This window comes from Protomyctophum bolini (genome assembly GCF_963924005.1).
Source record: "Protomyctophum bolini genome assembly, chromosome: 5".
Classification (NCBI taxonomy): Eukaryota; Metazoa; Chordata; class Actinopteri; order Myctophiformes; family Myctophidae; genus Protomyctophum; species Protomyctophum bolini.
Window position 1 is genome coordinate 11,397,422 of NC_137866.1, and position 27,629 is coordinate 11,425,050.

General features: G+C 42.3%; 1 protein-coding gene across 2 annotated transcripts; it reads left to right on the forward strand.

The window, feature by feature from the left end:
• Positions 1-1,081: 1,081 nt before the first annotated feature.
• Positions 1,082-27,398, forward strand: gpr61 (G protein-coupled receptor 61). Of its 2 annotated transcripts, none has more exons than XM_080763361.1 (2): positions 1,082-1,177; positions 23,509-27,398. In XM_080763361.1, the coding sequence occupies exon 2, from the start codon at positions 23,743-23,745 to the stop codon at positions 25,165-25,167; it is 1,425 nt and encodes a 474-aa protein (XP_080619487.1). In that variant the 5' UTR covers positions 1,082-1,177; positions 23,509-23,742; the 3' UTR covers positions 25,168-27,398. The 2 variants fall into 2 exon arrangements, with proteins under 2 accessions (XP_080619487.1, XP_080619486.1); XM_080763360.1 differs by lacking the exon at positions 1,082-1,177 and adding an exon at positions 19,980-20,164.
• Positions 27,399-27,629: the final 231 nt, after the last annotated feature.

The window sequence follows — 27,629 nt, forward strand, 5'->3', positions numbered from 1 at the left end:
TTTACTATTACTCGTTTGAAGGGATGTGTTTATGGATGGTTACATTTAAGAAAGGGGAAACCATGTCATTTTTTTACTGAAGTGAATCCGCCCACATGCCCCTTTGATGAGATTTTAGGATCCTTTTCAATTGGCAGAGCCACAGCTTTGTCTTGGCAAGTCAATGGGATTGTCAACAGGCAGATACTATGTTCACACTAAAGTATCCTCTCACTCAGAATAAGAGATGAAATCATTTGTCCATTGTGGTAATCTTATGCATCATTTTGTGGAAATGATTATGACTGCACTAGAGACATTATATGGACATGATATGATATGATATGATATGCACTGAAATGGATCTGAAATGGAGCTCGTCTTATTGGACAGCTTAAATGCAGAATACATAATGGTCCATGGACCTTGACATGAAAAAGATTGAAAACCACTGCCCTAGAAAGTAGACACTCGAGCACCAATGATGGTTTAATTTAAAGTGATACAACCTGAATTTCACATCTACATTTCTATCTCTCAATTTATTTCAAGGTGTAGCCTAGTCCAGGCAAGTCCCCACAACTTCCTTCCTAAAATATATTATTTATCTGATATAAAACTAACATTACGTATATAAGGTACGTACACCTATTATACTAAACTGTGTTGTGACATGATATGATAGGCTATGTGTTGTAACTGGAAGGATGCAGTGAGTTGTGAGTTGTAACGGGGTACAGTTCTCTTGGACTGGTACAGTTCTCTTGGGACAGTTCACTTTCTGTCTTTCTACCTTATACTCAAAGCTTATGGTGTCTCTCCCAACCTGCTCCACAGGTACACGAGCCAGAGTGATGACCCCAGACCCCACAAGCTCAGCTTCTTCTCATCCCTGAGTCCATTCTCCTGTGACATGCTGTAAATGCTGGACCCTAGAGCCTGCCCTAAATCCCTGACCACTGCACTACACCAGAATGCTATGTGCAGTACTAAACATCCAAGGCTGACTGAGAAGATGGCAGACAGGAGAATGAATACTGGCCAGCTAGCCACATGTATGGAGATGACTGGAGACGCCGCTGGAGGGCTCATCATGAACTAGAGAGAGAGCTGGAGGCAGGCTCTATCACTATCCATGGGTTCCGAAGTTTGACCCTGGCATCAATTACACAACTGATGAAGTAGAAGACAGCTCAAGGTAGGAACTTTTGTTTTTTGCTTCTTTGCTGCTGCTGCTGCTGCTGCTGCTGCTTGTGTTGTATGCTGTGTATACTAGTGTGTTTGAAGTTGGTGTTGGTGTACTGTCATTTTAGGACCCAACGACTGGGTGGAAACATGTTCAGTTAGAGTAACTTCTTCTGGCTCTGGAATTTAATCCTGAAGGTTTGAGTTGTGACAGGGAGCAGTATATGTGTACAGTATGTGGCGCTTGATAACTTCAATAATCCTACAAGTGAATTTGACATTTTCCATTAGTTTAAGCTAGAGGTTTTTGGCTTTATAACGGCCATCAATTCCAAATGTTCATTTTCAATTGAACACTGATAAACAGTAGGTTATGTGTGTTGTGCTATGGTGGCTGAGGTTTGTTGCAAGTTGTGACAGGGTGGCTGTATTGTTTCATGACTGGCATGGTGGCAAAGAATGTAGGCCCTAGTCAGCCCTTAGCTCTGGTCCATAGGCAATGTTTCTATCTGCCCTGCATTGGCTATGCTACTTTCGCTTTTAAATCTCACATGGAACTCAGACCTCTGACAGAAAATGATGATCATATCAAATGGGATATTGTACAATAGGAAACAGAACCAGCAACCAGGAATCACTAGAATGATTTGCTGCACCGATGCTCGATATCGGTTGAATTGTCTGAAAACGTTCTAGAAATCCCGCTCTGAATCCATCTTTGGTCTTTCTTGAACCTGATGCAAATGTTGGTTGGAAATGTAACACATACTGTATGTAGAAGAGACACTTGTCTAAATCTAACACATACTGTATGTAGAAGAGACACTTGTCTTGCATGGGTAGATTTGTTGAATTGTTGGTCTCTTGGATCTTCAAGAAAATTAACTAAACCAGAAAAAACATCACTATACATCCACCACCTTTGGAATTTTTATATTCTTACCAGGCCTTACATGACTTGTAAGATATTGATTCAATAAGGGATACATTTGCATTAAGCTCTATCTTGTCTGACCAGAGCATTGTAGAAACACACGCACGCACACACACAGCTTAAAGTGATTCATGTTCTGTTCGACTCCGTTTCCTGCTGTGGTAGGGATTGCGTTGCCAGGCAACTGCCTGCCCTGCGTCCTTTGGTTGACTGTGTTGGCTCTATGGTGGCCTTGCCTTCACTTGCTCTACCTGCTCAAATGGCGTTTCTAGTGTAGAAAACACTTGCTTAACTCATCTGGAGAATCACTGCCTCGTGAAACACAGAAATAACGATCACCATCCCAGGATGGTTTGATCCTTCCATAATACATTAGCATCCATTGAAAAACATAATCAATACTAATTGGATCCAATACCAACCTCATGGTCCCCGGGCCTTACGATTACGATCGGACTCTGTGACAATGTATTCACAGCAAAGACGAGGTTGACCTCTTTGGGTTGTATTTTGGATAACAAACCTTCAGGCGAGAAAAATGGCATTGAATGTGATCACGAAAAAACAAGATTTTGGGGGCAGGGATCTCAGACCTCCCAAAACAAGCTTGTGAGATCGAAATACCATTCTCTAAGCATTTGTGAGCAAGCAAAACTATATAACATACACATGTGAATGAAAACATCTGCAATACTGTACTAGCATATCTTAAAAAAAGGCAACTGGACACCAGCACTTATTAATCATTCAGTAGCAACAGCATTATTCAGAGTCTATTTCAAGAGGGTCTGTTGTTGTTCTGCTGTATATTGTGACTACTGACTATGCATTTTTGTAGCCAACATTTGTCATTACATTTCCTCAGATGACCGGATCATATTTCACCCATGATGATAACCCTATAATTACAACAGCCTGAGCATATTCAAAGCCATTAACAATTTAGCTGCCATCGCATTCTAATGAGGGTTTCTGCATCATTGCTTCATGGACGAGAGCCTGATAGCACCAGTGTAAATGATCTGGTGTTGGTATAGGCTCGTTCTGTGCAGCCCCTAGCCTCAGTCATGGTAAACATAACGTACTCTGGTCCCCCATGCTGGCCGAGACATCAATACACGTCCAGGTGGATCCCTTCATATGAAGTGAAATCAGTCTGGAGCCAGTCAGGAAAAAATTTACCACATGGATCCCATAATGTTCCTATTCTGGGCATTTTCAGAGAAAATAGGCAGACATTCAGTGAATAGTGCAGATACAATGCGTTGTTGTGAACTAGTATAGTATAGTATAGTATAAACAACATCCCCTCCCCTGCCTCTATTAAATTTAATAGTTGTCTGCTACCATTGTATGTCTCATTGTCTCTTGTGACTTACTTTTGGAGTCCCAAACCCTGAGTTGTGAAACTGAAGGAGAGTTTTGTCTTCCATGGTGTGGTGGCTGGTTTGAGATTATAGATATGTTAATGAGCCTGAACAATTCTAAAAACGCCTTCTAAATCCTGATCAAAATCTTCAGAAAACCTTCAAATATTAATTAAAAAATGACAAATGTATGTTGCTACTGTATATATACTGTACAAATATCAACAACTACCCCAAAAGGGGTTCCGTCCTGAAAGGTATAGTTAGAAAAAGGGGTTGCTGAGGCTTAATGGGCTGAGAAAGATGTTTAGATCTACCGGTAGCCTACTAATGGAGATTGAATGAAGGCTGAATTAGGACTTTGTTAATACTTAGGCAAATGGTGATTAATACTGTTGAGTAATTTATAGAGCGCACTGAGGTAGGCAACATGAGCTAAGTGAAATGTTTAGCTCAGAGGTTAAGTTACTCTTCTTGGAGTATCAATTTCCTTGGCTTTGCACAAATCTGCAGGATACGCATTGCCACGTGCATCAGTCATCAGTGGCAACGAGAACCACCCTTTCAATTTGACACTGAAGGGACACAACAGCAACGCAGTTCTACCTGGTCATGGCAAGCATTGAAGAATGGTGATTGATTGTCATCAATGCATGTGCAATGGATTTTTTGTCATTCAGCCAGGTCAGGCAAAGGGTTGTCACTAGATGGCCAACCCTAGAATTGAGAGATGACCCAGGTTAAGTTAAGACATGGTAATTGCTAATTGGCTAATTGCTTAACATTAGTTGAGTTTAGGTACAGTTAGTATGGTTACGTCTAGGCGTGGGTTCAGTGTAGTTACGATCAGTAGGCCTACAGTGGGTTTGTGTGATATGTCTTCTCTTACTTTACTAAACCCTTGTTTAATGCAGATGCTAAAAAGCTGGAGAAACGGATAGACCCTGTTACTGAACAAGCACTATAGCAATGATTACTATCGGAATATCTAAATTCTGAACTAAGTTTTCTGAAATAAAAATGTTACGCTGTTAATATACTCTATACTGTTGCAACAAGAACCCCAAAGGGGTTCCCGTCCTGAAGGGGTAAAACATCAAAAGGGTTTCCCGCCTAAAATTAACACGTGTACGCACCTCTCAGAGGTGCAAATGGATAAAGGACCACTGAGGAAGTTACTGTAATCAGGCAGCCTGGCACCAATTGTTTTTACACTCACTAATTATTACTGTGGCAAATGCAATTACAAGCCTTTCTGTAATAAGACTGCATAATTATCATTGTCAGTTGGACTTGTCAAGCTGAAGCCACAGATCTTTTAAGGGCTCCACACACGCACCAAGCCGATGTTGGGCCGTTGGTTTGTGGATAATCGTCTGGCAAAATGTTGGTTGTAGTACTAGCACTGTAGCAGGCTATGTTCTGCATATGTACACCATCTTCTGCGTACGTATACACTGCTGTCTGTGAGTAGTCCACCCAATCCTCAAGCTCAATCGCTCAAGGGGGGGGGGGGTTGTTTATCCTTGTTCGACCCAAGCAAATCAGAGAGAGTGTGTGCGTGCGAGCGCATAATGTCACGAAAAGAGCGAGAGAAATCGCACACAACATCTGACCCGATCTGATTTCCAAACATTTTAGTCAGGACAACTCAGTTTGGTGTGGGGTCAATTTAAAGCTGTCTGTGTGGAATGACTAAATCCACTGAACTGTGGATGTAGACGAGCCAAATCTTGGAATTATGGCAAATCAATGAACTGGAGAGAGATATAGTTAAGTACCAAGAGCTCATAATATATAGGTTGTGTGGGAAATGAGGGTAGAGAGAGAGAGAGGGGGGGGGGGGGGCAGTGGGAGAGAGAGAAGACAGATGGAGAGAAAACTGTAGGCAGGATATTTCCCATCAGTATATCGCTAATACCTGTTTATCCTGCTGTCTATAAAGGAAGTGATTTATGCCGCCTCTGGCTCTCCCCCGCAGGGATTCAGAGGATTGTCTAATACTAATTACCTATGTGGAAAAACAATGATAATCCTCTGCCTTAGGGGATAAGAGTCAGTACTCCCGCTCCTGTCGTATGCTGCCGATGAGACACGGTCAGAGATGCTCTCTAAATAACCAGTGACTCACACACTGCCTCCCCGGCTTTAGTTCCACAACTGCCATTCAGCGAGAGAAAGCCACCAAGGGACTCTTGTCTGTGGGACAGTCTTGTTGGACTCTCCCATTGTGCGTGTGTGCGCACGCACACATTTGAACAAAGTTAGATGTGCTGTAATTAAGTAGTATGTATTTTAAGAATGGAAACAGCAGTGATGTGCACTGAGGAACTTGTTAAGAAACGGAGCTTACAATACTTACAACTCTTGTAAGTATTCTGTTTTCTCCGGCAGCAGTACAGCCCATTGGACCTTTGCCCTACCCACCGCTACTGTGCATTCTTCCTTGTCTTTCAGTTTTCAATGCAGCTGTTCCTACATCTCTACGCAGTGCAGCCATGGTTGAATACTTTTGGGACTGTGTCAGAGAGTTGTCCTGCTGGCATACCCAGCCGGAGGCTCCCAGGCTCCCAGAACCACTGACAAATTGCATCCATTACAATGGGTCAGGAGGTATAACCAGAGGGTTCCCAGCTTCGTATCAAAGTGTCCTTGAGCAAGACACAGAACCCCTGCAGTTGCCGTATGTTTGCAGCATGTCTGGAGCATGTTAAGCCATGATGAAAATGCCTGATGGCTATCCAATGAAATACCACAGCTTGCATTCTCAAGGGAGACTTGCAATTAAATCTGCGATTTAGATGCTCTAATGAGGATGAGGGGAAAGGATGCAGGCCTTCTGTAGTTCTGTTAGTAAATAACTGTACACTGTACACTGAAATCTGTTAATTTAATACTACAAGAATGATTGTTTTACATTTGGACTTAAAATAACATAGATAATTGAATTGTGTTCTATCCTACTATAAGCGTGAAATCTCTGTGTGCGTTTACAGGTAAGTATGTCTGTAGCTGTATCTCGAGAACCGTCTGACTGATCGTCTTCAAACTGATCGGCAACCGCCTATCTGATCGACTTCACGCCGGGCACAACTCTCTCTCTCTCTCTCTCTCTCTCTCTCTCTCTCTCTCTCTCTCTCTCTCTGCCCTGCCGATACATGCGTCGAGTTTGAGGTCGATTGGTCGGACTGTTCTCGAGACACACAAAGGTCAGATATGAACACTGACACACATGCATGCAGAGATTTCAGACATTTATAGTAGGATATGAATCCCCACAGCAGCTATCACTAACAATTAACTACAGTACAAGAATACAACATACTACAGTAATAGAATATTGACAAAAAACACTTTACCGGTACTGTATAAATTATGTACCTTCTCCCTAGTGTACATCCCACATCAATTAAATCCAGCTCAGTGCTTGGTTCAAAGTGAGTAAGTGACTTAAAAAAGGAAGCATACTGTAATGAACTGGAAGCCATGTGATATCGGAGAATGTAATTGAGTAGATCAAAAAAAGTGTGGGAATGGATATAGCACCGGATTTATTATCCATAGCAGATTTAGAAGCTGAGTCTACATACGGTAAATCATCTGCAACCTAATACGTTGTACTGTGTGCAGTGATGATTACATTTAATGGCCTTTCTTTCCAACCTATAAAGCAACTAATACATCTAGTACAGACACTATACTGTAGGTCAGGAGGATGGGAGGAGAGCAGAGGAAAGGAGAGGGGACTATAGAGGAGAGGGAATTTGGTGGTGAAAGGGCAAAGAGAAGAGGGGGGAGATATGAAAATGAAGACAGGAGAGCAGCTTTATTGTCACATCACAGGTCTGCAGAAGTAAATAAATGCAGGGTGTTTTTGTGCATTTTTCCCATCGTATCGTTATTTTCCATCGAAGGAAGGGAAGAAGAAGATATAAAAGGTGCATAGCAGCAGATATATTGCCTGCAGAGAGCTGTATGGTACTGTAGTGCTTTAAAAGAAAGAGAAAATAGAAGGGTGATGGATGTTGATAAAGGAGAGGAGAGGTGTTGGAGTTGAATTTTCTCCAGATAGTGTCTCATTGCATCACTGGATCAGGGTATGGTGTTTACCATGTTACCTTTATTTATTCAGCCCTGCTGTGAATAATGGAGCATATAGGTGAGGAGGTTCCTTGTAAGGGAGTGACAAGCACACATAGATCAGTTCAGCTCAAAGTAAATCAATGTCTGTGTGTGCGTGCGTGCGTGTATATGCGTGCATGCGCATGAGGAGTTCTCTCTAATGCTTTGGACCAGAGCTAACTCACTTCACGTCACACTGTGACACAAGCTCACAACAAACTGTATTGCAACAAGTTGTGCACGTGTAGATCAGCTATTTGTGAACCTTTCTGAAAAGGGTTTGAATTAAGTTTGAGTTGAATTTTGTATTTTATATTTACTTGCTTCGTTTGCTTCTTCTTTTTCAGGGCAATTTCGAAAGGTTGTGTGTGCATGTGATGCTCTTTTTGTGGATGTGTGCTGGCCACACTAATCGATTATGCGGCTTCTCAATTAATGGACACTCAAAATGACTGTTTTCTCATTCTCTAGCTAGCACATACTTTGGCCTTCATGGTGCCAGCCAAAGTAAAATCTACAACAACCCCAAACGGCATAATATAGGCTCATGCACTCTCTTTCTAGGTTGTCCTCAGACGAGCCCTCCATCGTCACTTCCAGTCATCCCGGTTCTCCATATATCTGGCCAGTTCGTTGGTGCTTTGCGCTCTTTCTTGAGTACATCCACATATGTGTTGGTTCCCAGGTCTTATATTGGCAGTGTCCTGCTAGTCTCATTCTCCTGGCTGCTATTTTCTGGCTCATCCTCTTCATTCCATCATACAGATTCTTGTTGGTAACATGTGTAGTTTGTGTACTCTTACTGAAGTACTGCACGCAGCATCCTAGTGTAGCACCCATCCAGAGACTTCTGCAGGGTTGGCTTCAGGGTCCAGCGTTTGGCCGTCTCTTCCAGAACGGCCTGTTATAGCACCGACTATTGAAAAACTATTTTTTTTATATTACTCCTCCAGATTCTGTCCAAACATCCCGCAAATCGTTACACACTATCTCTATAGTCATGTGTTCAAGACGGATCTGTCCGATATTTCATATTCCATCCTAGTTGGCTAACATTGGCTTTCAAAGTTTGCAGGATTGGCCCGTTTTGATTCAGGTCTGCATGGCCTCCGTCAGGTGATGTCCCATGTTCAAGACTGGACTGGAAACTCACACTGCAGGTATATTGAGTATATAATGAGCTCACTTTGATGGCTTGTCTCTTTTTGCGAACGCAGTGAATATATCTCTAAAAAGCTGTCCCTTCTGTCATTTATTGTCAGCATCACAGATGAGAAAGCTGAATAAATCGTTTTCTCTATTAGAAACAATAGTAAAGAGTCACATGAACAAATGGGATTTTGCACTGGAATTCTGTGTAAAATATAGCTTCATCTCAGGGATGAAAACATCTTAAAATGAATGCTTTGCCCAAATTGCTGGTCTTTGGGGTCTATTCTCATATTAATTAAGCAGATTGTGAACACTTGTGAGACTGGTATAAACATTAACATTCAGTTCTAATCAAATTTAATATTATAGTGCCAAATCACAACAGGTTGTCTCAAGGCACTTCACATTGTAAACTTATTTCATTGTAACTTATCATTTCAATGTGATTTCAACAGTCCTTTCATAATCACATTCACACATCATGGTTATATTATGTTTATAACGTAAGAACCTTGCGTACATCACCGTAACTGTTCTCCTTTTGGTTTATTGTCTCTGTCAGCCGTCAGGCCAAAGGCATGGCGAGAGACTATGTTTTGCGGCTTTTGAACGGCTTAGTGAGGCGAGGAGAAGAGGTCATGCTGTCCAGATGACCAGAGGCAGAGGTTATATAAGACAGTGAAGTCTCTCAGCGGGCCATGGCATTAGAATTACAGGCTACGTTTACTCCTTGTGATCATGTCATCAGGCGAACACGCAAACAAGTACAAAGCCTTGATGACTGCAGGAGGGTGCAGGCCAAGTGTGCGCTTTAAGTATTAAACTCTCTTTTAGTATAAATGAGCCTGTAATGCCAGCGTCTTTTGTTTCAGCCTCGCCGGTTTTCATCTCACTAGAAGTGCAGATTTACGTCAGGTGACGGGTCTCAGAGGGATTGGATGACTGTTTCAGGATTGTTAAGAGGCTGCTGCAGTCCTTTCATGACAGAATTGCATGTCATGGCAGAACCTGACGCAGTGGTCTGGTGCAAATCAAGCCCAATTCAAGCGAAAAGCCCTTGACTTGTGATCCACAACACTGTAAGAGATTTAAAAGACTTCTCTTCCTGCAAACCATATAGGGGATATTAGTATGATTAAATCCTTTTGCTCTCAACAATGTCACTATGACAAACATGCACGTTATTCTTGTGGAGAAGATGTGGTTCCTGTAATCATTTTAGGTACGGTAGGCTATATTTCTTTCCAATGTCCGTTTTATAGATTTATAATAGCTACAGCGGTAGGGCCCTGAACGGCAATGTCCAGCTGTCTGTCTGTCCGTCCATCCGTCCAAAACCTTCGGTCCTATCTATGCACACTACATATCTCAAATATGAAATTATACTGTCTGTATCGCCATAGAATTTGCTGAGTGGATTTATGCTCCCTGAAGAATAAAACCTATTGATTTTGGTGACCCCATGGCCCTATAGCATCACCATTAAGACAATCCACTTGCATTCCAATAGCCACTTGAATCTCAAAAGCTAATGGGCATATTGCTATGACACTTGCTGTGTGCAGTGGCTTCATTCTAATCCCCCTTGATGTTTCTTCTAGCACTACCCTCGAACCAAAATAACTACTTTGTTCACAAGTTATATTATAATATAATAGGCAGATTGCAGAATGAACTCTACTGACTTTGATTATTATCGTATCTTTTTTTAAAGATTTGGTTTTGGGCTTTTATGCTCTTTATTTATAGGACAGACTGACTGAAATGGGGAGTGACAGCTGTGACACGCAGCAAAGCTCGCCTGGACCCATGCCCTCATATCATCAAGACTTGACTATTGCAACTCACTCTACTCAGGAATTACCGCCTCATTTCTCTCCAGACTACAACTCGTCCAAAATTCCGCAGCTAGACTCTTGACCGGCACCCGTAGACAAGAACCCATCACCCCCGTCCTATAGCTTCCCTTCACTGGCTGCCTGTAAAATTCAGAATACATTTTAAGGTTTTAATGTTTGTTTTTAAAGCCCTTCATTGTCTGGCACCTCCCTATATATCTGCCCTCATCACTCCACTAGGGCACTCGGATCAGCAGACCAGATGGTCCTGAAGATCCCTCCCACTCACCTAAAATCAAAAGGAGACCGGGCGTCGCTGCACCCAGACTTTGGAACGCCATGCCACTAGTTGTGAAAGCTGCACCTTCTATGGACATTTTTAAATCTCATTTAAAAACACACATGTTCTCCCTGGCCTTTTAACACCATATGCCCCTCCCCCTTTTTAATCATGTGTTGCTGTGCTCTCCCATTCTATAGTTTTCTTCTTTTTATTTATTTTTTCACACTTCAGCACTTTGGTCAACCTTGGTTGTTGTGTTGTGCTCTAGAAATAAAATTGACTTGACTTGACTTGACTTGGATCAGCATTCCAACCCACGACATGCTGTCAGGCTGGTTTGCAGCCTAGGTGCGGCCCGGGCCTTGATATGAATTTATTCATGTTTTTATTTAAAAATATATATTGAAACGTCGCTATTAGCCCCATGAGCAAGGTCACAGCCAAGGCTGTAATGATGGCCATGTCGTTCGGTTCAAGCCAATTTTGTCGAGTTGGATGTAAGGAGGAGCACATTAACTATGCCTGGGCCGATAGTGGAGCACTTATTACTTGAATCATAACACACTATATGCTTAGGAATAAATATCGCCCATTGCATTACAATATATTGGTAAATCCCCTCTACCCATCTCCTATGTAACGCTGAGGCACACAAACACAGTATTTATTTTAGCCTCTCAAACTATAATATAGCCTGCTGTCATTTAATATTCTGTAGTTATAAATAGCCTAAATGCTGTACTGGGACATAATGTGGAACCACAGGAGATGTTGTATATCACTTTCTGTTTGAACTAGGAAAGCATGGAGGTACCATTTTAAGATTGATTTTATTCAATACTGGCTGTGCCAGTCCAGCATGTCATAATTCAACAACAGTTGAAAAAAGATGAGGCTGCTGAATGCAGACTCTGGCACTTGCACCTGCCACCTGGGTCCTTAACTTCTTGTCGCAGAGGCAACAGAGAGTCATGGTTGACCGCCAAACATAATAATGAATTGCATTTTAGCGCTTTTCCAAGTGCTCAAAGCGCTTTACAATGGTTCATTCATTGGGAGGTGAAGCAGCGAACGCCAGCGTCGATACCAGCGTCCTCACTTCCCACACCAATGGTGGCGAGCTCACACCGACCAACTCATTGGAGGCAATGTAGGGTTCAGTGTCTTGCCCAAGTACACTTCGACATGTGGACAGGAGAAGCCGGGATTCGAAACGCCGACCCAGGGATCATTGGTCGACCTGCTCTACCTCCTGAGCCACAGCCACCCCATCTCAAGAACCATCTCATCTCTCTGGTAAGATCCTTGGTGCCTCTGTCCCCTCTTTATATGGAGCTTTATATCAAACACCACCAGCATCATAAGGAACCCCTACCACCCTTCCTGTGGTCTGTTTTTCCTCCTACCCTCAGGAAACAAGTATAGAAGGCAGCATTAAAGCCAATAGGATGCTGAATAGCTTCTTCCTGAGTGCAGTGAGGATTATAAATAAAACCCCTGCCAATGCCCCCACACTCGCCATCCTCCTCCAGACACATTGAACCGAAGTGACTGGACTAGACATGATGTAATTGTACTTCAGTATTTCATAGTATTTATGTACAGTATGTAAATGTACATAGGAAAATTGACAAATAAAGTTATTCAAAGTATAAAGTTATTCCAAGTATGTCAAGATATTTTGTTTCAAAGTCCTGAAAAACAGAACTGAGTTGAACTACAGAGTTTTATTTTGTTGCTAGATTGTAGAGACAATAATTTGCTCCTAAAGCTGAAAAACAAAAGAAAAGACGAAAAGCTGGACAGCCGTGCAGGTGTGCCAGCATGGCAGAAGTGCCAACATTCTTTCGTATGGTCCATTAAGTTTAGGTGACAAACTGGCTGCCATCAGATTCCCAGCCCTCTGAATGCTGTTGACATCTGGCTTGGTGCTGACATCTGGCATCAGTGTTTATTATTAACCAGGGAGCATCTGCTGGGGTTAATGACATCACATCTTCTTTCCCTGGGACACAGCTCTTGCTGGCTTCTAATGAGAAAGAAGTGCATCAACAGGATTCTATATACACAGTGACACTACAGCATTTAATGTTGTGTATAGTTTTTAGTAAGCTTAGCTTTGCCTTCTGTCTGACTCTGTACATTGCCATTATATTTTGAGGTAAAAAAGAAAGGTAGCAAATTCTGATCAAGACCTCGGAGGTGGTCAAATCAGATTGATTTGACTGTTTATAGATATCTTCCTTTTGTCTTGTGCTTCATCAAGCACACTGCAGTCAACAGATGACATGTTGAGGACAACAACAATTCTAAAACCCATGCATCCATAATGTGACAGCAACAGATTGTCAACATAGTGACTATTGATTTTCTATTTTGCTGCTCTTTGGTAAAGTGGAGTAGATCCCTTTCGCTTAATTTACTTTTTTTGTGTTAATATTCCTGTCATCTCAAATTCAACAACATACCTGAGCCATGTGTAACGAGATATTAACGCACAACAATTTAATCACCACTTTTACCCTATATATATATATATAGGGTAAAAGTGGTGATATATATATATATATGCATTTCATAGATTAGTCCTACAGCCTTTCAGACTTTCACTTATGCTGTAATTGCCTTCTTAATCAGATACAATCATGTAATCAGCAAAGAGATTTTTTGTACTTCTCTCTGCCTTATACCTGTTTTTTCTTTGACCCCAGTGATTTTCTGTGCATATTAACTAGAACTTCAACACCTAATGCTTCACTTAACCTTCCCTTTGGATTTCTAGAGCTACACGTCTCTGGAGTGACAGTGCTCTGCTCTCCAAACATGACAGATGTAATCTTATATAGCACATGGTGGACTAAAAAAAGGGGGGTACTTGAAGCCGAAATGTTAATGGTTCCATCCCTGGAGATGGGGAAGTCAATGAGCACCACTTATCCCCTCCCTGAAAACCCACTAGGTGCACTTGAGCAAGTCACTTAATCCCCAAATAACTTGTGTGGCCAAATAAATAAGACTGTGGTTGTACTGTCTGTGCAGCTTCCATCTGGGTATCTCCCACCTGTGCATGTGTGTACCTGCCTGCATGAGTATGAAGGCGTGCTGAAAAAGAATCTGAATCGGCAGATATGACCCTGCAAATAATAATAAATTTCATTATCGTGCACCCCTACTTTACAAGGTTACATAATGTAGACCCACGTTTATTACGGCATATTAAATCTGATGACGGATGACAGGTGAGCTGAAAAGTGGTTGCTTACGTTAGGGTGCCACTCTCGTACTGGATATACTGTAGGTCTAGCTACAGTATATTATGTATGAAGGGCATTACTGTACCTCTCATACTGCTGAGTTTCATCCTTTCGCCTCGCTCAAGCGTGTCAACTCAGCATATGTAATCCTAATTAAATCACCAGCGAATAGGGACAGTGTGTAGCATGGGAATAACTAAACGTTATACAACCCTGTATCACAGCTACAGTATGTGACGCATGTGCCCTCTCCCGTGATTTACACAGCTCCAGGGATACTTGATGATGCTCTCATTAATCAACTGACTGACTTCACAGCCCAAGGTCCTGGCAGATTTATACAATGCATCGCCTCTCACCTGAGTTATGAGCGCACGGCATAGTTCATCTTGAACAGTGTTTTCTCAGGACCGTACTGAAATTCTAACGGTAAACTTCAGAGCAGATATGAATTGCTGTAAGACGCAGTCTTTTCCTTATAATTTATAATGTAGACGTTTGAACGGTTTATGAATACTTCTTTGAACATTTATCTTTTGATGCCGTGTACTGTGAGTAACTTGTCATTTGGCATTGGGGTACATACTGTACTATATGCATATCAGACAGAAAACAAACTATTCATTTCAGAGAGAGACAGCATACTGTACTAGAACACTGCAGCACAACATCAAATATTAATATCATACCACTGGCAATAACTGCAGGATCCTTTAGTAAAGCACAGAATTTCTCTTAACATCCATTTATAACCTGCATGTGCATCTATTGTGTCAATGGCAGTGTGAAGGATAACACAAGTCTTCCATTAGTCATGCGTGAAGCTGCATGTGCTCGTCCTCGCAAAGAAATGAAGGACGGCCCTTATTTCTGTGCAAAGCAGGCCCTCTGCAGACACTCTTTGTCTGTATTCTTTCCACCAAGGACATCTACCAGATTCAGATGAAGACAGACAGGTGAAATCTTTTATGTTCATCGCACCACAGTCACAAAGCCTGTGAATGTCTTTTAACAACACTTTATGATAGCACAAGTAACCACTGAGAAGGCAATTAAGGGCCGTTTTACACATACTGTACAGACCTTATGTAACCACCTGGAACCAAACCCGTGTCTCCCTCATGGGAAACCAACCATGTAAGGCTCAGACAAAGGGGAATCCCACCTGGCCATGCATCTACTGTTCATGCAGGCCAATTTGCCACTCATTCATACATTCATGCATAACAGTCTACACTGAGTCGTGTACAGTGGGCCATATTGTTCCTCTGTCTTGTTTTGGAAAGAGCTGTCCTAACATGCTCCCTTGTGTTGGTGTATTTCTAGCCATACGGTGTCCTCAGTGGCTGCGTGTGTGCTGAGATGACATTGTCAACATGGTGCCTGCAGAAAGTGCTAATTGTGTCTTTTTGGAGCTCCCTGGTGTGACTGGGGAGATAATAAAGGCCAGTTATCTTATTCCGTGGCACACAGATGGCATTCTAGGAAGTTAGCATACGGTATATCATTGCTATTGTAACAATAGAAAAAATCATCAGTGTAACATTAACTGTTACAATCAGCAAAATGTTGTCTACAGCTGTATGTACAGTATTTAAAGCATGATTATAACAGAAATTAACTTCTCAAACAATTCACAGATTTTCTCATTGCATATTTACACTGAGTAAATGACAAAGGTTCGTGATTTATATATTTATCCTCCAAAACGAGGACAACAACTTTTAAACATTGCAGATATCAACTTTTCCTTATGCATCAGTCTGCCTCTTCTCTCTCTGGTGATTTGAACAGATTTTTTATTTTTTTTGGCCTCTGCTCATTTCCAAAGTCACTTTAGCTACAATAAGCCTATAAGACTTGTACAATGTGCTAAAGTAAAGTAAATCAAAGTTCTAAACAGTCCCTGCTACCTTAGCTGTCCTGTGCAGTGCATCCGAACGCGCACATTGGGTATTAACATAACATCCAGACCGATGACCATGGATGGATTGTTGTGCTATATTTTGTGCCACCCCTTGTCCCTAAACTTCTTTGCCTTAATGCCATATTTTACTATTTTGTAAAACATTTTAAAATAGTTCAAATAGCTGATCTTCAAGCTTACAACGTATCAATATAGATCGGCTTAGTTGAACAATTTTAAAATGTTTTTCAAGATAATAAAATATGGCAAAAAGGACCATGATGTCAGTTCATCCTGTCATTGTGAATTAAATAATAATAATTTGATGTAATTAAATGTATCATAAAATAAATAATCGAATCAGATTGAAATCATATCAAATCTTGGTAATTACATATTTCATATAGCATTTGTTTTTAATCTTTTCCAATAGAGGGTATGCGCGTTACATCATCATCATACCAGGAAGCTATGCGGAAATGCTTACAGAGTGGCAAAAAACTACTTTCTAGCCTTGACAGCCCATAGATCCAAACAGAAAAGTCATAATTTGATTGCATTCAATTACTTTAATCAACATTAAATTCACTTTGTCACTCACTTTGCCACTCGATCTGCCATTCACTTTATGCATGTGCATACCCTCTATTCAATCATAATCTACAATTGTTCAATGTCTGAGATTTGCCTCCTAGTGTGTTTCCCAATCCCTTATGTAAATGTTATTTAGGCTAAGTTTGAACTTAGTGTGAGGTTGTGCAGCTCAACTGGCCGCTCCAGAGCAGCCAGGTATTTCATTAGTTTCCTCAAGTGGAGCATTTTGTTGAGTTACTAATATGAGAGCTCCCCCTATTGTTCATGTCTGAGAAGACAGTGGAATATTGCATCGTATCAGCAGGACTGGGTGATGAAACATGATGATACAGCCTCATCATGAAGGGTCAGGAAACTCGGAATGAAAATAGCAAACCGTGTAGAATTCCAATTGTTTTCCAAAAGAAATAACTGAAGTAATACATTGTAGAGTTGAGTTTAACAACAGTGTTCATAGAACCATGTCAGACTGGGAGACACGTCATGGGATTGTGATAATGTAAAAACAATACAATATATTTGGAATAATGGTGCACTATCCCTAGTGTGTGTGTGTGTGTGTGTGTGTGTGTGTGTGTGTGTGTTCCTGTGGGTGGAAGGACGGAGAGAGTGCACAGGCGAGCGGGGAAGCTCAAGTCTGCGTTCCCATGGAAACCATTGTATTTCCCTCCCTCGTGATTGGTGCTGCTGGAGTGAGCAAGTATCTGCTATTTTTGTCATTATTCAACACCTCAGACACGAGCGCGGTCACAGGACACACAGTACAAAACTCAGACACACACATAGCCTAGACACACACATGCATGCACACGAGACAGGAGGACGATCATGGTAGAGAGAGAGAGAACTTAGGAAGGACACAGTGACATATCCCAACAAAGGATCTTCTGTATACCGTTACTCCCCGGAAATATTTGAGGTTATATTGGCCTATGTGCGAGTCAGAAGAATGTATCAGACATAATTTGGTTTATTATTCAATTCAACACGGTAAGCTTCCTTAAGGCACTTCATTTCTGAGATCGTTTCATAATGCCTATATGGATTTTATGAAAAAGAGGAAGCAGCCCATTGTGAAAGTTAAAAAATAATTTAATATGACACTGACCTTTACCAACCAGTAAGACACCCTGAGGGAAACGTTGCGTGCACGCATCCGCCTGGGTGACGGCAGACTGCTGGGCGAGCACTGGTGCTTTGGCATGGGGGGTCAGATCAACATATGGAATGAATTCTGGCCATATATGCAGCGTGCCTTGAGTGTACAGGGTTTGATGAGATCAGATGAGGTCAGATCAACAAATGTAAAAACCTCCCAATGTGTGAATGATTGAACCATTGTAAATCGATTTGAGCACTTGGAAAAGCGCTATAAAAATGCCATTCATTATCTTTCATCATTAAAGCTATAGGGTGAGTGTAGAAACTGTAGCTTTCTACAGAAAAGCGGTTGGTGAGAGTATAGGCACAGGATTTGGAAGCTCCCATTACAGACGTCTTATTGAATTAGTCCCCCATGTTGCCCCAGAAGGCTCTAATCCATCTATACCTGAACCAGCCTTTTGCAAACGTTCCCTCCCTAATGGTCGGAGTTGGATCATAATCTAAATTAAAACTGGGAGGATCAAAGATCAAAGGAAGAAATGGCTCGTGGAGGTTGACCGGTGGTGATGCAGAAAATGAACAGTTGACACGTCATTGATTGTTCAATTTATTTCTGGATTGACTTAGCAATCATTTCACAGGCTTGTACCTAATCGGTAGTTTACAACACAATATTAAGTATTGGGTCTGAGAATGTGAAAATGGTTGAAACCACTGCCTTTCGAGGGCTCTCGAGATATAATACCATACAGATACACATGACAACATGCAATTGATTGGCACAAGCATGAAAAAGCATAAAAGCATGATTGCAAATTAATCTCTGCACTGCAGTATGTTGATGCGTTGACACAGCTTTGATCCGTTCTGTTGAGGAGCCAAACCATGTCATGACCCTTGATTACCTTCAGTGTAAAGCATTTCATTCCAAAAGGTTACACCTGCACTTATGACTTTTGTTGTTATTACTTTTTACCAGCTAAAGCTGAATGAATTGGTGACCAAGGCCTTTGCGGCGGCTGCACCAAGACTCTGGATACATCTCCATACACATCTGAGCCGCCCAGACAATAGAGGGTATGCAAATGCATGATGTGAATGGCAGATCGAGTGGCAAAGTGAATTTAATGTTGTTTAAAGCCATCTAATGCAATCAAATAGGACTTTTCTGTTTGGATGTATGGGCTGTCAAGGCCAGAAAGTAGTTTTTTGCCACACAGTAGGCATTCCTGCATAACTTCCGCCTGGGTATGATGATGTTACTGATTACTCAAATCATTGCTTCTGGGGACTGTCAACTGCATATTATTTGGGGGGTCACTTTGGGGGACACGGAAAAGTTTGAGAAGCACTGATGGAAACAGGATTGTCAGAAAAGTGATTTTAGAAGGCATTATTTTGTAGGATCGGCCTCAGGTCTTAATAGGGTTCCAATGCATGTAAAACATATGCACTTTGTTGTTGCTTTCTGTGGATGTTAATCACAGTTCATTAACATAAACCATTAGGGTTCTTTTCCTCTCAGCAAATCAATAATCCAGCCTTGTGAGAAGGCTATTGCGAGGATTATGCACTGCAGGCAGCTGGGGAGATCTTTGCAAGCCCAAGATGAGGAGATGGAGAGAGAATTCATTCCAGTCCAAGATTAGAAAGGTGATTTTCTCTCCCAATTTGTTGTGTACCATTACTACCATATTTTTTGCACCTGTTTAGTGAGACCTGGTGTGACCTACACTGGGGGGGGAGGACCAGAACCAGAGAAGATGTATAAGGGAGGCAGAATCCATCAGCCATTCTTCCACAAGGCATGCGAAGGTAGTGTGAGACACTAGGACCCAGTAGAGAGACTGAGCCTCTGGATGCTGTCTGCCTGGCCGCCGCCTGCCTGTCTGCTCTGTGCTGCTTGCAGTTGCCCTGAGCGCGTGCCGGAGCCAGCACGTGTGTGTGTGTGTGTGTGTGTGTGTGTGAGTGAGAGAGAGTGAGAGTGCATGTGTGTATAAATCTTTTGTGCATCAGAGGCTGGAAGACAGGAGCCCTCTTCCTCTTTTTTGTTTGGTACGCGTGTGTTGCTCCAGCTCTGCCTGCGCCACCTGCATCGGAGACCTGGCCGGATGAGAGGGAGGTGTGTGTGTTGTCCATTTATGGAGATGGGTGTGTGTGTGTGTGTGAGGGGGGGGGGGGGGGAGAGTCATTGCAGGGAAGAGAGTCCGTGGGGGGGGGGGGGGGGGTTGGCTGATGAAGAGATGAAAGGACCAGGTGAGGTGGAGACACAGGAGGTGCCCCTCTCCTCTCTCCCCCTCTCTCTGACGTGGTGTGTGTCTGTCTGTGTGGTGGTGTGTCTAGCGAGTGTATGTGTGTTGCGCGTGGTAGAGAGCAAAACAGGTCCACTTCCTTGAGCAGACTGTGAACCTGGGCAGGAGGAAGCAGGGACCCTCTGCTGACTGAGGTATGTCATCTGCTTAATATTAACCACATCTGCTCCACTTGACACACTTAATAGACGCCGATCTATGGAGGTATACGTTAGTAAGGGGAGGACGCCGGGATGTTGCAATGAGAAGATATGGGACACTATAAGGGATGCAGGGAGCGGGGAGTGAGATATGGGTGCAAGGCAAGCTGAACGAGGGGGATGATTACGAACTAGTGTTTTTTTCATAGCATCCCATAACATCCTCCTGGTCTGTCCAACGTGAAAGGCATATACTGTAGAACAAGAGTATGATTCCTCACATTTGCAGATGGTGTTGATTTGACTGAGACTGACAGCACGCTGTATACATCGCTTTGACCATTGCGCACCATATACTGTTTATGAACTATTCTATTCATGGGGCTGCCGGAGAGTGAAGATACACCACAATGAAACAGGGTCAGTTGAACAACAGGCACATTTTTCTCCTGGCGGTAAACACTGAGTCATGTGCATTATAATAGGGTCATATGGTTTACAATTGGCAGCCACCAATATTCTACCGAAGTCTTTGCGGTTTGTTAAAATGTTGTGAGCTTGTGGACATCGAGAAAATGTGCAGCTGCTTTGAATGTACTTTTTAGTTATAGTAAGTTAGTTGTTTTTGTGTGTGGAGTGCACTGTGGGCCTATTCATTTTATTATTTTAATTTCTCTGACCTGAAGAAAACAAGATAATGGATTGGGCTAACCAGACTTACTGTATTCGTCCATTCTGTAATTATATTTTTTGTGTGCTAATTTTCACATGGGCCATTTTAACAGTTTAAAATAAAGGATCCTTTGATAGGGAAATGGACCGCATCACTCAAGGCAATGCATATAATGCTGATCATGTGTTTCTTTTGTAATGAGAATTTCACTTCTGGCGTTCCTTTGAGTAGGTGACTGTTGCATGATGGTCACTCGCATGCTGCTCGGGAGGGATACCCTGGACAACAACGATCAATATACTGATTGGAATAAGCCTCCCTGGGGAGTCGCTCTGCCATTGTACGCTAACTGTAGCCAAGGCATCTGGTTTGTTTATTGGGTTGAGGGTTACTCCAACCCTTTGACCTTTTTCCACGAAGCCCGCTTGCTTAATCTTGCATATATCTACCACATGTGCTCAGTGGTCTGATCGATGTACACAACTGTCAGGAAAATAACAGTCGTATTGCAGTGATGCATCATCATGCCGTCACACTCGTGAAATGGAAAAGTTGGGCATGCAGGTCACAGGTGTATAGAGCATGGAAATGTACCAAGGGCCGTAGTGCTGGCTCCGTGGCTTTGCCAGTGTGTGGGGTTGCTTCCAGGTGAGGTTGTGACAGTAAACACAGCACGGGGCCCTCCCTATAGCACCGCTGGTCCCAGGGACACATTTTACTCCCCTCCTCTCCTCACAATTGTTTTTCTTAGCTCAACTATCAGCTTGTGAACATACATACAGTGACTCATTTTCAAAGAGACGTAAACATTCTTATTGCGCAGTAAACGGGAGTTTTAGTATATATGGAATTACAAGAACCACAACATGACCCACTTTCTTTCCGTGTTCAATTTGGGTCTTGCTATAGATAGAGATCAGTAGTAAACAGCATAACATTTTGTGTTCCTCCTCATGATGGAGCTGGAATGCTAAATGTTTCACTTATCTTATATTCACTTCACTCCACACAGTGAGCTGAGTAATGCTCACAGTGATGCTCTGCTCAGTTTACTGTCCTTCTCCAGTCTGCTTCCTGACTGTGTAAAGGAGGGGACATATGGTCCACTTTGTGCTTCCTGACTGTGTGAAGGAGGGGACATATGGTCCACGTTGTGCTTTTAGCCGTTCCCTAGGGGCCTGGTTGCCCCTGAAAATATGCATCTGAAGATGCAGATGTCAGTGATGTACAGTATGTAGCAAATTCTGAGCTGGAAGTGAGTGCACTGTGCAAGAAGTCTGTGACTTTATTATCAGCATAATGATCAAGTTATACTGCTTATACTAAGTGTTTTAACTAGGGATGCACCAATATATCGGCCACATATCGGTATCGTCAGCTATTTGCCGTTATCGGTATCGGCAAATAAAGCTGCCATTAACCGATAGCAGTAGCCGATATACAGTATAGTTGGTGTGTTGGTTATTTATTTGCGGCCTACCAAGCTGTAGTAATTTCTAAATAAACTAATATCGGTATCAGTATAGGCTATCGGCTAAATAGTTATTTTAAACATCAGTATCGGCCAAGAATTTCGATATCGATGCATCCCTAGTTTAAACTGGTCAGCCAAATGAGATATCGGCATATATCTACTTTGTAGGGCATATACTCAATCCATAAATCAGGGTTAAGAGTGACATACATCATGTATCAAATGAGCATACCTGGAATAGGTCTTCTACATTCTATGTAGTTATTATAAGTGAGATGAGAAGTATATGTAAGACAGGAAAATCATGTATTTATTGCAGATTCATAATTCAGTTTAGTTATATATATTATAATACATATAATGTAGACAGAAATCAATTAGGCAGAGATTAGGCAATGAGACAACCAGGTGCTCACCAGAGACGCAAGTCAATGTATTTAAGACAAGTAAGACGCGCAGGAAGCGAACGCAGCTCGTAAATTGCAATAACAACAATTAAAATAAATTACGTACTTCTTTCAGTTTTATTACATAATAATCGCTCACTGCATTCGCAAATAGTAAAAAGTGCTCCTGAATCAAACAGGATAAGATAAGACATCATCATATAAAAAATGGGAGATCTGTGCAGAGTTAAAAGAGGGATCAGACTTTATTAAACAAACATATTTTGACCACACGCAGACTCATTATATATAGGGCTATAAACGGGTAGCATAGAGAAAACACAGATTTTATGTTTTCTTTTAGGCTTTATGTAGGCCATTATTATTATTATTATTATTATTATTGCTAGAGCAGTGCCCGGCCTACTTAACGATGCAAGTTGGAAATGCATGCTCCACCCAGTTATTGTGCCTGTGTCCATTTTTTGCCAATATATGAACCTTTGTGCTGGTTCTGGACAACTGTGCGTCCGACCGACTCAATGCTGGGCACTGCACTCCCTGTGGTGGTGTGGAGTGGAACGCGTACATGTGTCGAATTTGAAGTCGGTGGGGCGAACAGATCTCGAGTTACGTTATTATTCTCTGTAATAAATGGTCCTGTTATTTTTAGTTGTGTTCCATGCATGTATTGGTTTAAAATAGAGTGCTTATAATTTACTGGGTCCTCATGCACTTAGGTTCATAATATTACTATAATAGTAATACTAATTCTTACTTTTAACTGGAACGTTCTGTGTTTCAGATCACATGCCCATCTGAAGATAACACTGGTGGTTGGACAATGTCTTTGCTGGGATCAACGAGATAAAATTCACTGCATCTTCAGGGAATTGAGTGAAGCTGCATGTGTGTACTGCTCCATATGCTATGACCGACAGCTCAGCCTGAGTCTGTCTGTGACCCCCCCACGGCAGGGGAGGATGGGTGATGGGCCTGTGAATGTCAACGGCCTCTCTCCCTCTCATCCCATCCTCTCATGGAGCCTACTCCCACACCAAGCCCCCCCTGGAACACCTCCCATGCTGGCGCCCTCCCCTGGCTTCCCGCCTTACTGTACCCCAACGCCTCGAACGTAACGCGACCCGGTGGCGGAGGAGGAAGCGGGGTCGACGTGACGCGGACATTGGCACTGTGTGCCATGCTCATCATGGACGTGCTGGCGGTCGTAGGCAACTTGGCCGTGATGGCAGTCATCACCAAGACACCACAATGGCGCAAGTTTGCCTTTGTGTTCCATCTGTGCCTGGTTGACCTGCTGGCGGCGCTGGTACTGATGCCGCTAGGGATGCTGTCGGACCACGTGCTGGCGGACGACACGCTCTGCCGGAGCTACCTCTGCCTGAGCGTGTGTCTGATCAGTGCCGCCATCCTTACCATCTCTGCCATCAATGTGGAGCGTTACTACTATGTCGTTCACCCCATGCGCCACGAGGTCAAGATGACTGTGGGGATCGTGGTGATGGTGCTGGTGGGGATCTGGATCAAGGCTGTCATCATGTCAGCCCTGCCTCTGCTGGGATGGCTTCTACAAGGGGACCGAGCGCCGGGGATGCCTCCAGTCCTGGGTCCTGGCCGGAGGCACTGTTCCTTGCAATGGGCTGGTGGTGGGATCACACGTTTGTTGTTCATGATCTTCTTCACCTGTATCTACTTTCTGTGCCCTGTGCTGATAATCCTGGTGGTTTACTGCAACATGTTCAAGGTGGCCCGTGTGGCGGCCATGCAGCATGGCCCCATGCCCACCTGGATGGACACCCCGCGCCATCGCTCCGACTCCCTCAGCAGCAGCCACTCCACCATGGCAGCCAGCCTGGGTGGGGCTGGGGCTCGCGCCACCCCTCAAAGGACCTTCAGCGGTGGGAAGGCTGCTGTGATCCTTGTGGTGGTTGGGGGCCAGTTCCTCTGTTGTTGGCTTCCATATTTCTCCTTCCATCTCTACTCAGCCCTGGTGTCTACCTCTCCTGGCTCCCTGGACCAGCTGGAGAATGTGGTCACATGGATTGGCTATTTTTGCTTTACCTCCAACCCCTTCTTCTACGGTTGCCTGAATAGGCAGATCCGAGAGGAGCTGGGCCGTCACTTAGCTTGCCTCTTTAAGCGTGCCGGGCCTGGTGAAGGGGAGCAGCTGCCGAGCCGCGAGGCGTCTATTGAGGAGAATTTTCTACAGTTTCTTCAGGGTACTGGGCGCAATCTGGAGCCCTGTAACTCTCACATCAGGGCTAGTCCAGAGCAGCACGAAGATGATGGCCCTCAGGACTCTGCTGTTCAGCAGAACGTATCTGCTGGCTACCACATCCCAGGACAGATCCTTGAGGAGACCGCAGAGTTTATAGAGCATCAGCAACTGAACAATGAGCTGAACTTATCAGAGACCTGCTGTAGGACTGTACCTGAGCTTTAGCTGCCTATTGCGTACTGTAGATAGTCTGTTATCATGTCTAGTAATCCAATTGATGCTATTTGTTTCCTCTTTCCAAACATGTGTTGAATGATGAGCTCATGTACATACTAAGACTAATGAAATGAACTGAAAAATATAGTATCTTCATTTGAAGAATTAAAGGTAAAGGGGCATTTCACTGAAAAACAGAGATGATTTGCAATTTACACGTAACCTGTGATTATCACCTATCACATGAGGGACACTGAATCCTTCTGGTCGGTTTGCAGATTGATTAAATAATGTGTGATCTCGAGGGAAAATAGCATGGACAAGAGCCAAGCTTATAGGTTATACAAAGAAAGTTGCGCATATACTACTAATTTATTGTCCAATGTACAAATGTGTCTTTATTTAAAGAATGCCAATAAACAATTAAACACAAAGCAAATTCTGTGAAGCCATGACTATAATAACATTTTAAATCCCTCTAATGGAATCACTCCCACTCAACATAATTTATTCAGGTGTATTATCAGTGAAATGCCTCTTTGAGCACGATATGCGCATTTCACTCAAATGTGGGTTTTTCGTAGGAGGTGGGGACTGGGAGAGATCATTGATGCCATGTCCATTTTTATACTATCCAACCACACCATTACTTTATCATTCTGAACCACAGTCTCTTTTAAACTGATATCAGTTTATCACCGTTATAATATATTTTCCTTTTTTTAATACCACACTGGGGGGCGGGGGGGTATTATATCCAATATAGGCCTTACTGACCATCTTTATTCTATTGCCAAGAATTCTATCATTTTTGTATTTGAGTCCTGAAGACACAATTTGAAGACAACCGTTGACAATCAATTACACAAATTGACTCAATAATTATACAATAATGCATGTTCAAAGGTTCATTCAGTGTAACACCATTTTTCTTTTGCATAACTCAGTGCTATTGAACACCCTTTATGTCTGTGTGTTGTTTCGAAAATATTGAACCAATGGAAAGTAGTAAAAAACACTTTGGACAAAACCTCTTAACTCCATTGGACCCTCAAACTGTCTGCTAAAGCAACTAACTCCACCACCGCTTCCCCTCTCATGCAAGTAATTGACAATATATAAACTCACATCACCAACTAATATAAGGTTTTCTTAATTTCCTGAAAAATATATAATTTTAATTTCCTGATAAATGAACATTTTGGAGTTAAGAGGTTTCTTCCCGACAGCAGAGATATGAGACATTACTGTACATCAGTATTTAGGGAAGTAAAAATAGAATCTGTTTTCACAGAAGTGTACAATATTTATTCCATTTGCTTATCTCCCCCTAATTCAACCCAAGAAATTAATGCAAATTAATTTATTCAGCTAACGTGAAGTCGTGAACAAACATTCCTAGCCAATATTTTATTGCGTCTCCTTTGAAGTATTCATTGTGTTGAATAGGATAATTTCACAGCCAGTGGTGGTAATGGTATTTATAGTGAGCCGCCTCACACACTACACAGTATTTTTAACCTTATTCTGGGAACAGTTGTTATCATGTTTATCTGTTGGTGGGCTCGTGATTATCACTTCCTCAGTAAAATCATCTCACATTGGTAGACTCGTGATGTTCACTTTCTCTTAGTCTTACAGAAACATCTCATCTACTATAAGAAATGGCTTGGAAATAACAACATGCTAACATGTACAATAAATAGGAAATAGGAAAACTATTTGTAGTGCTGTCAACGCTTTAATTTAGAAAACTAAATCTACACATATTGTTCAAGGATTATGCTTTGTTGTTGAGCAGCACTATGTTACAAAATGCCAGTAAAAATTGTGTTTATAATTAATGCCCCACAGGGCTCCATTTGAAGACTGTGACCAATCTCAACTGCCTGCTGATTTCAGTGCTGTTTACAGGTAAACCTTAGCCAATTCTGCACACAAGAACAGTATGAGTGCTATTGTGTTTAACCTTAAACAACTGGCTTGTTGTGGCTACACAAAACACAGGTGTCACTGCTTACACATGGCAAGGTTTGCCTTTGACCTCATTTAGCAACAGATGCAAGACAGCGGTGGTGTACTTTCTCTGATCTCAGGTGAAAAAATAAAACTCGCACAAGTCAGATATGACAAAATATAAGAAATAATTATGTTAAAATAAAACTTTTCCCATTTTTGCATCTTTATATTTTTCTGTTCCTTGCTGCTCTTCTTTATCTGTTTCACTTTGCTAGTTTGCGTCTTCATACCAGACAAACTGGGTCTGTTGGTGTTGACATGATCACAAGATTCTCAACACAAGGCACACATGGATGTACTTTATATGGTATCTATTGTATATTATATACACAGTACAATCTGGAGTGATTATCTCTGAAAGTGTACTACATTTTATTTCACAAGTTAACAGAGGATTTTACTGTGTGTGTGTGTGTGTGTGTGTGTGTGTGTGTGTGTGTGTGTGTGTGTGT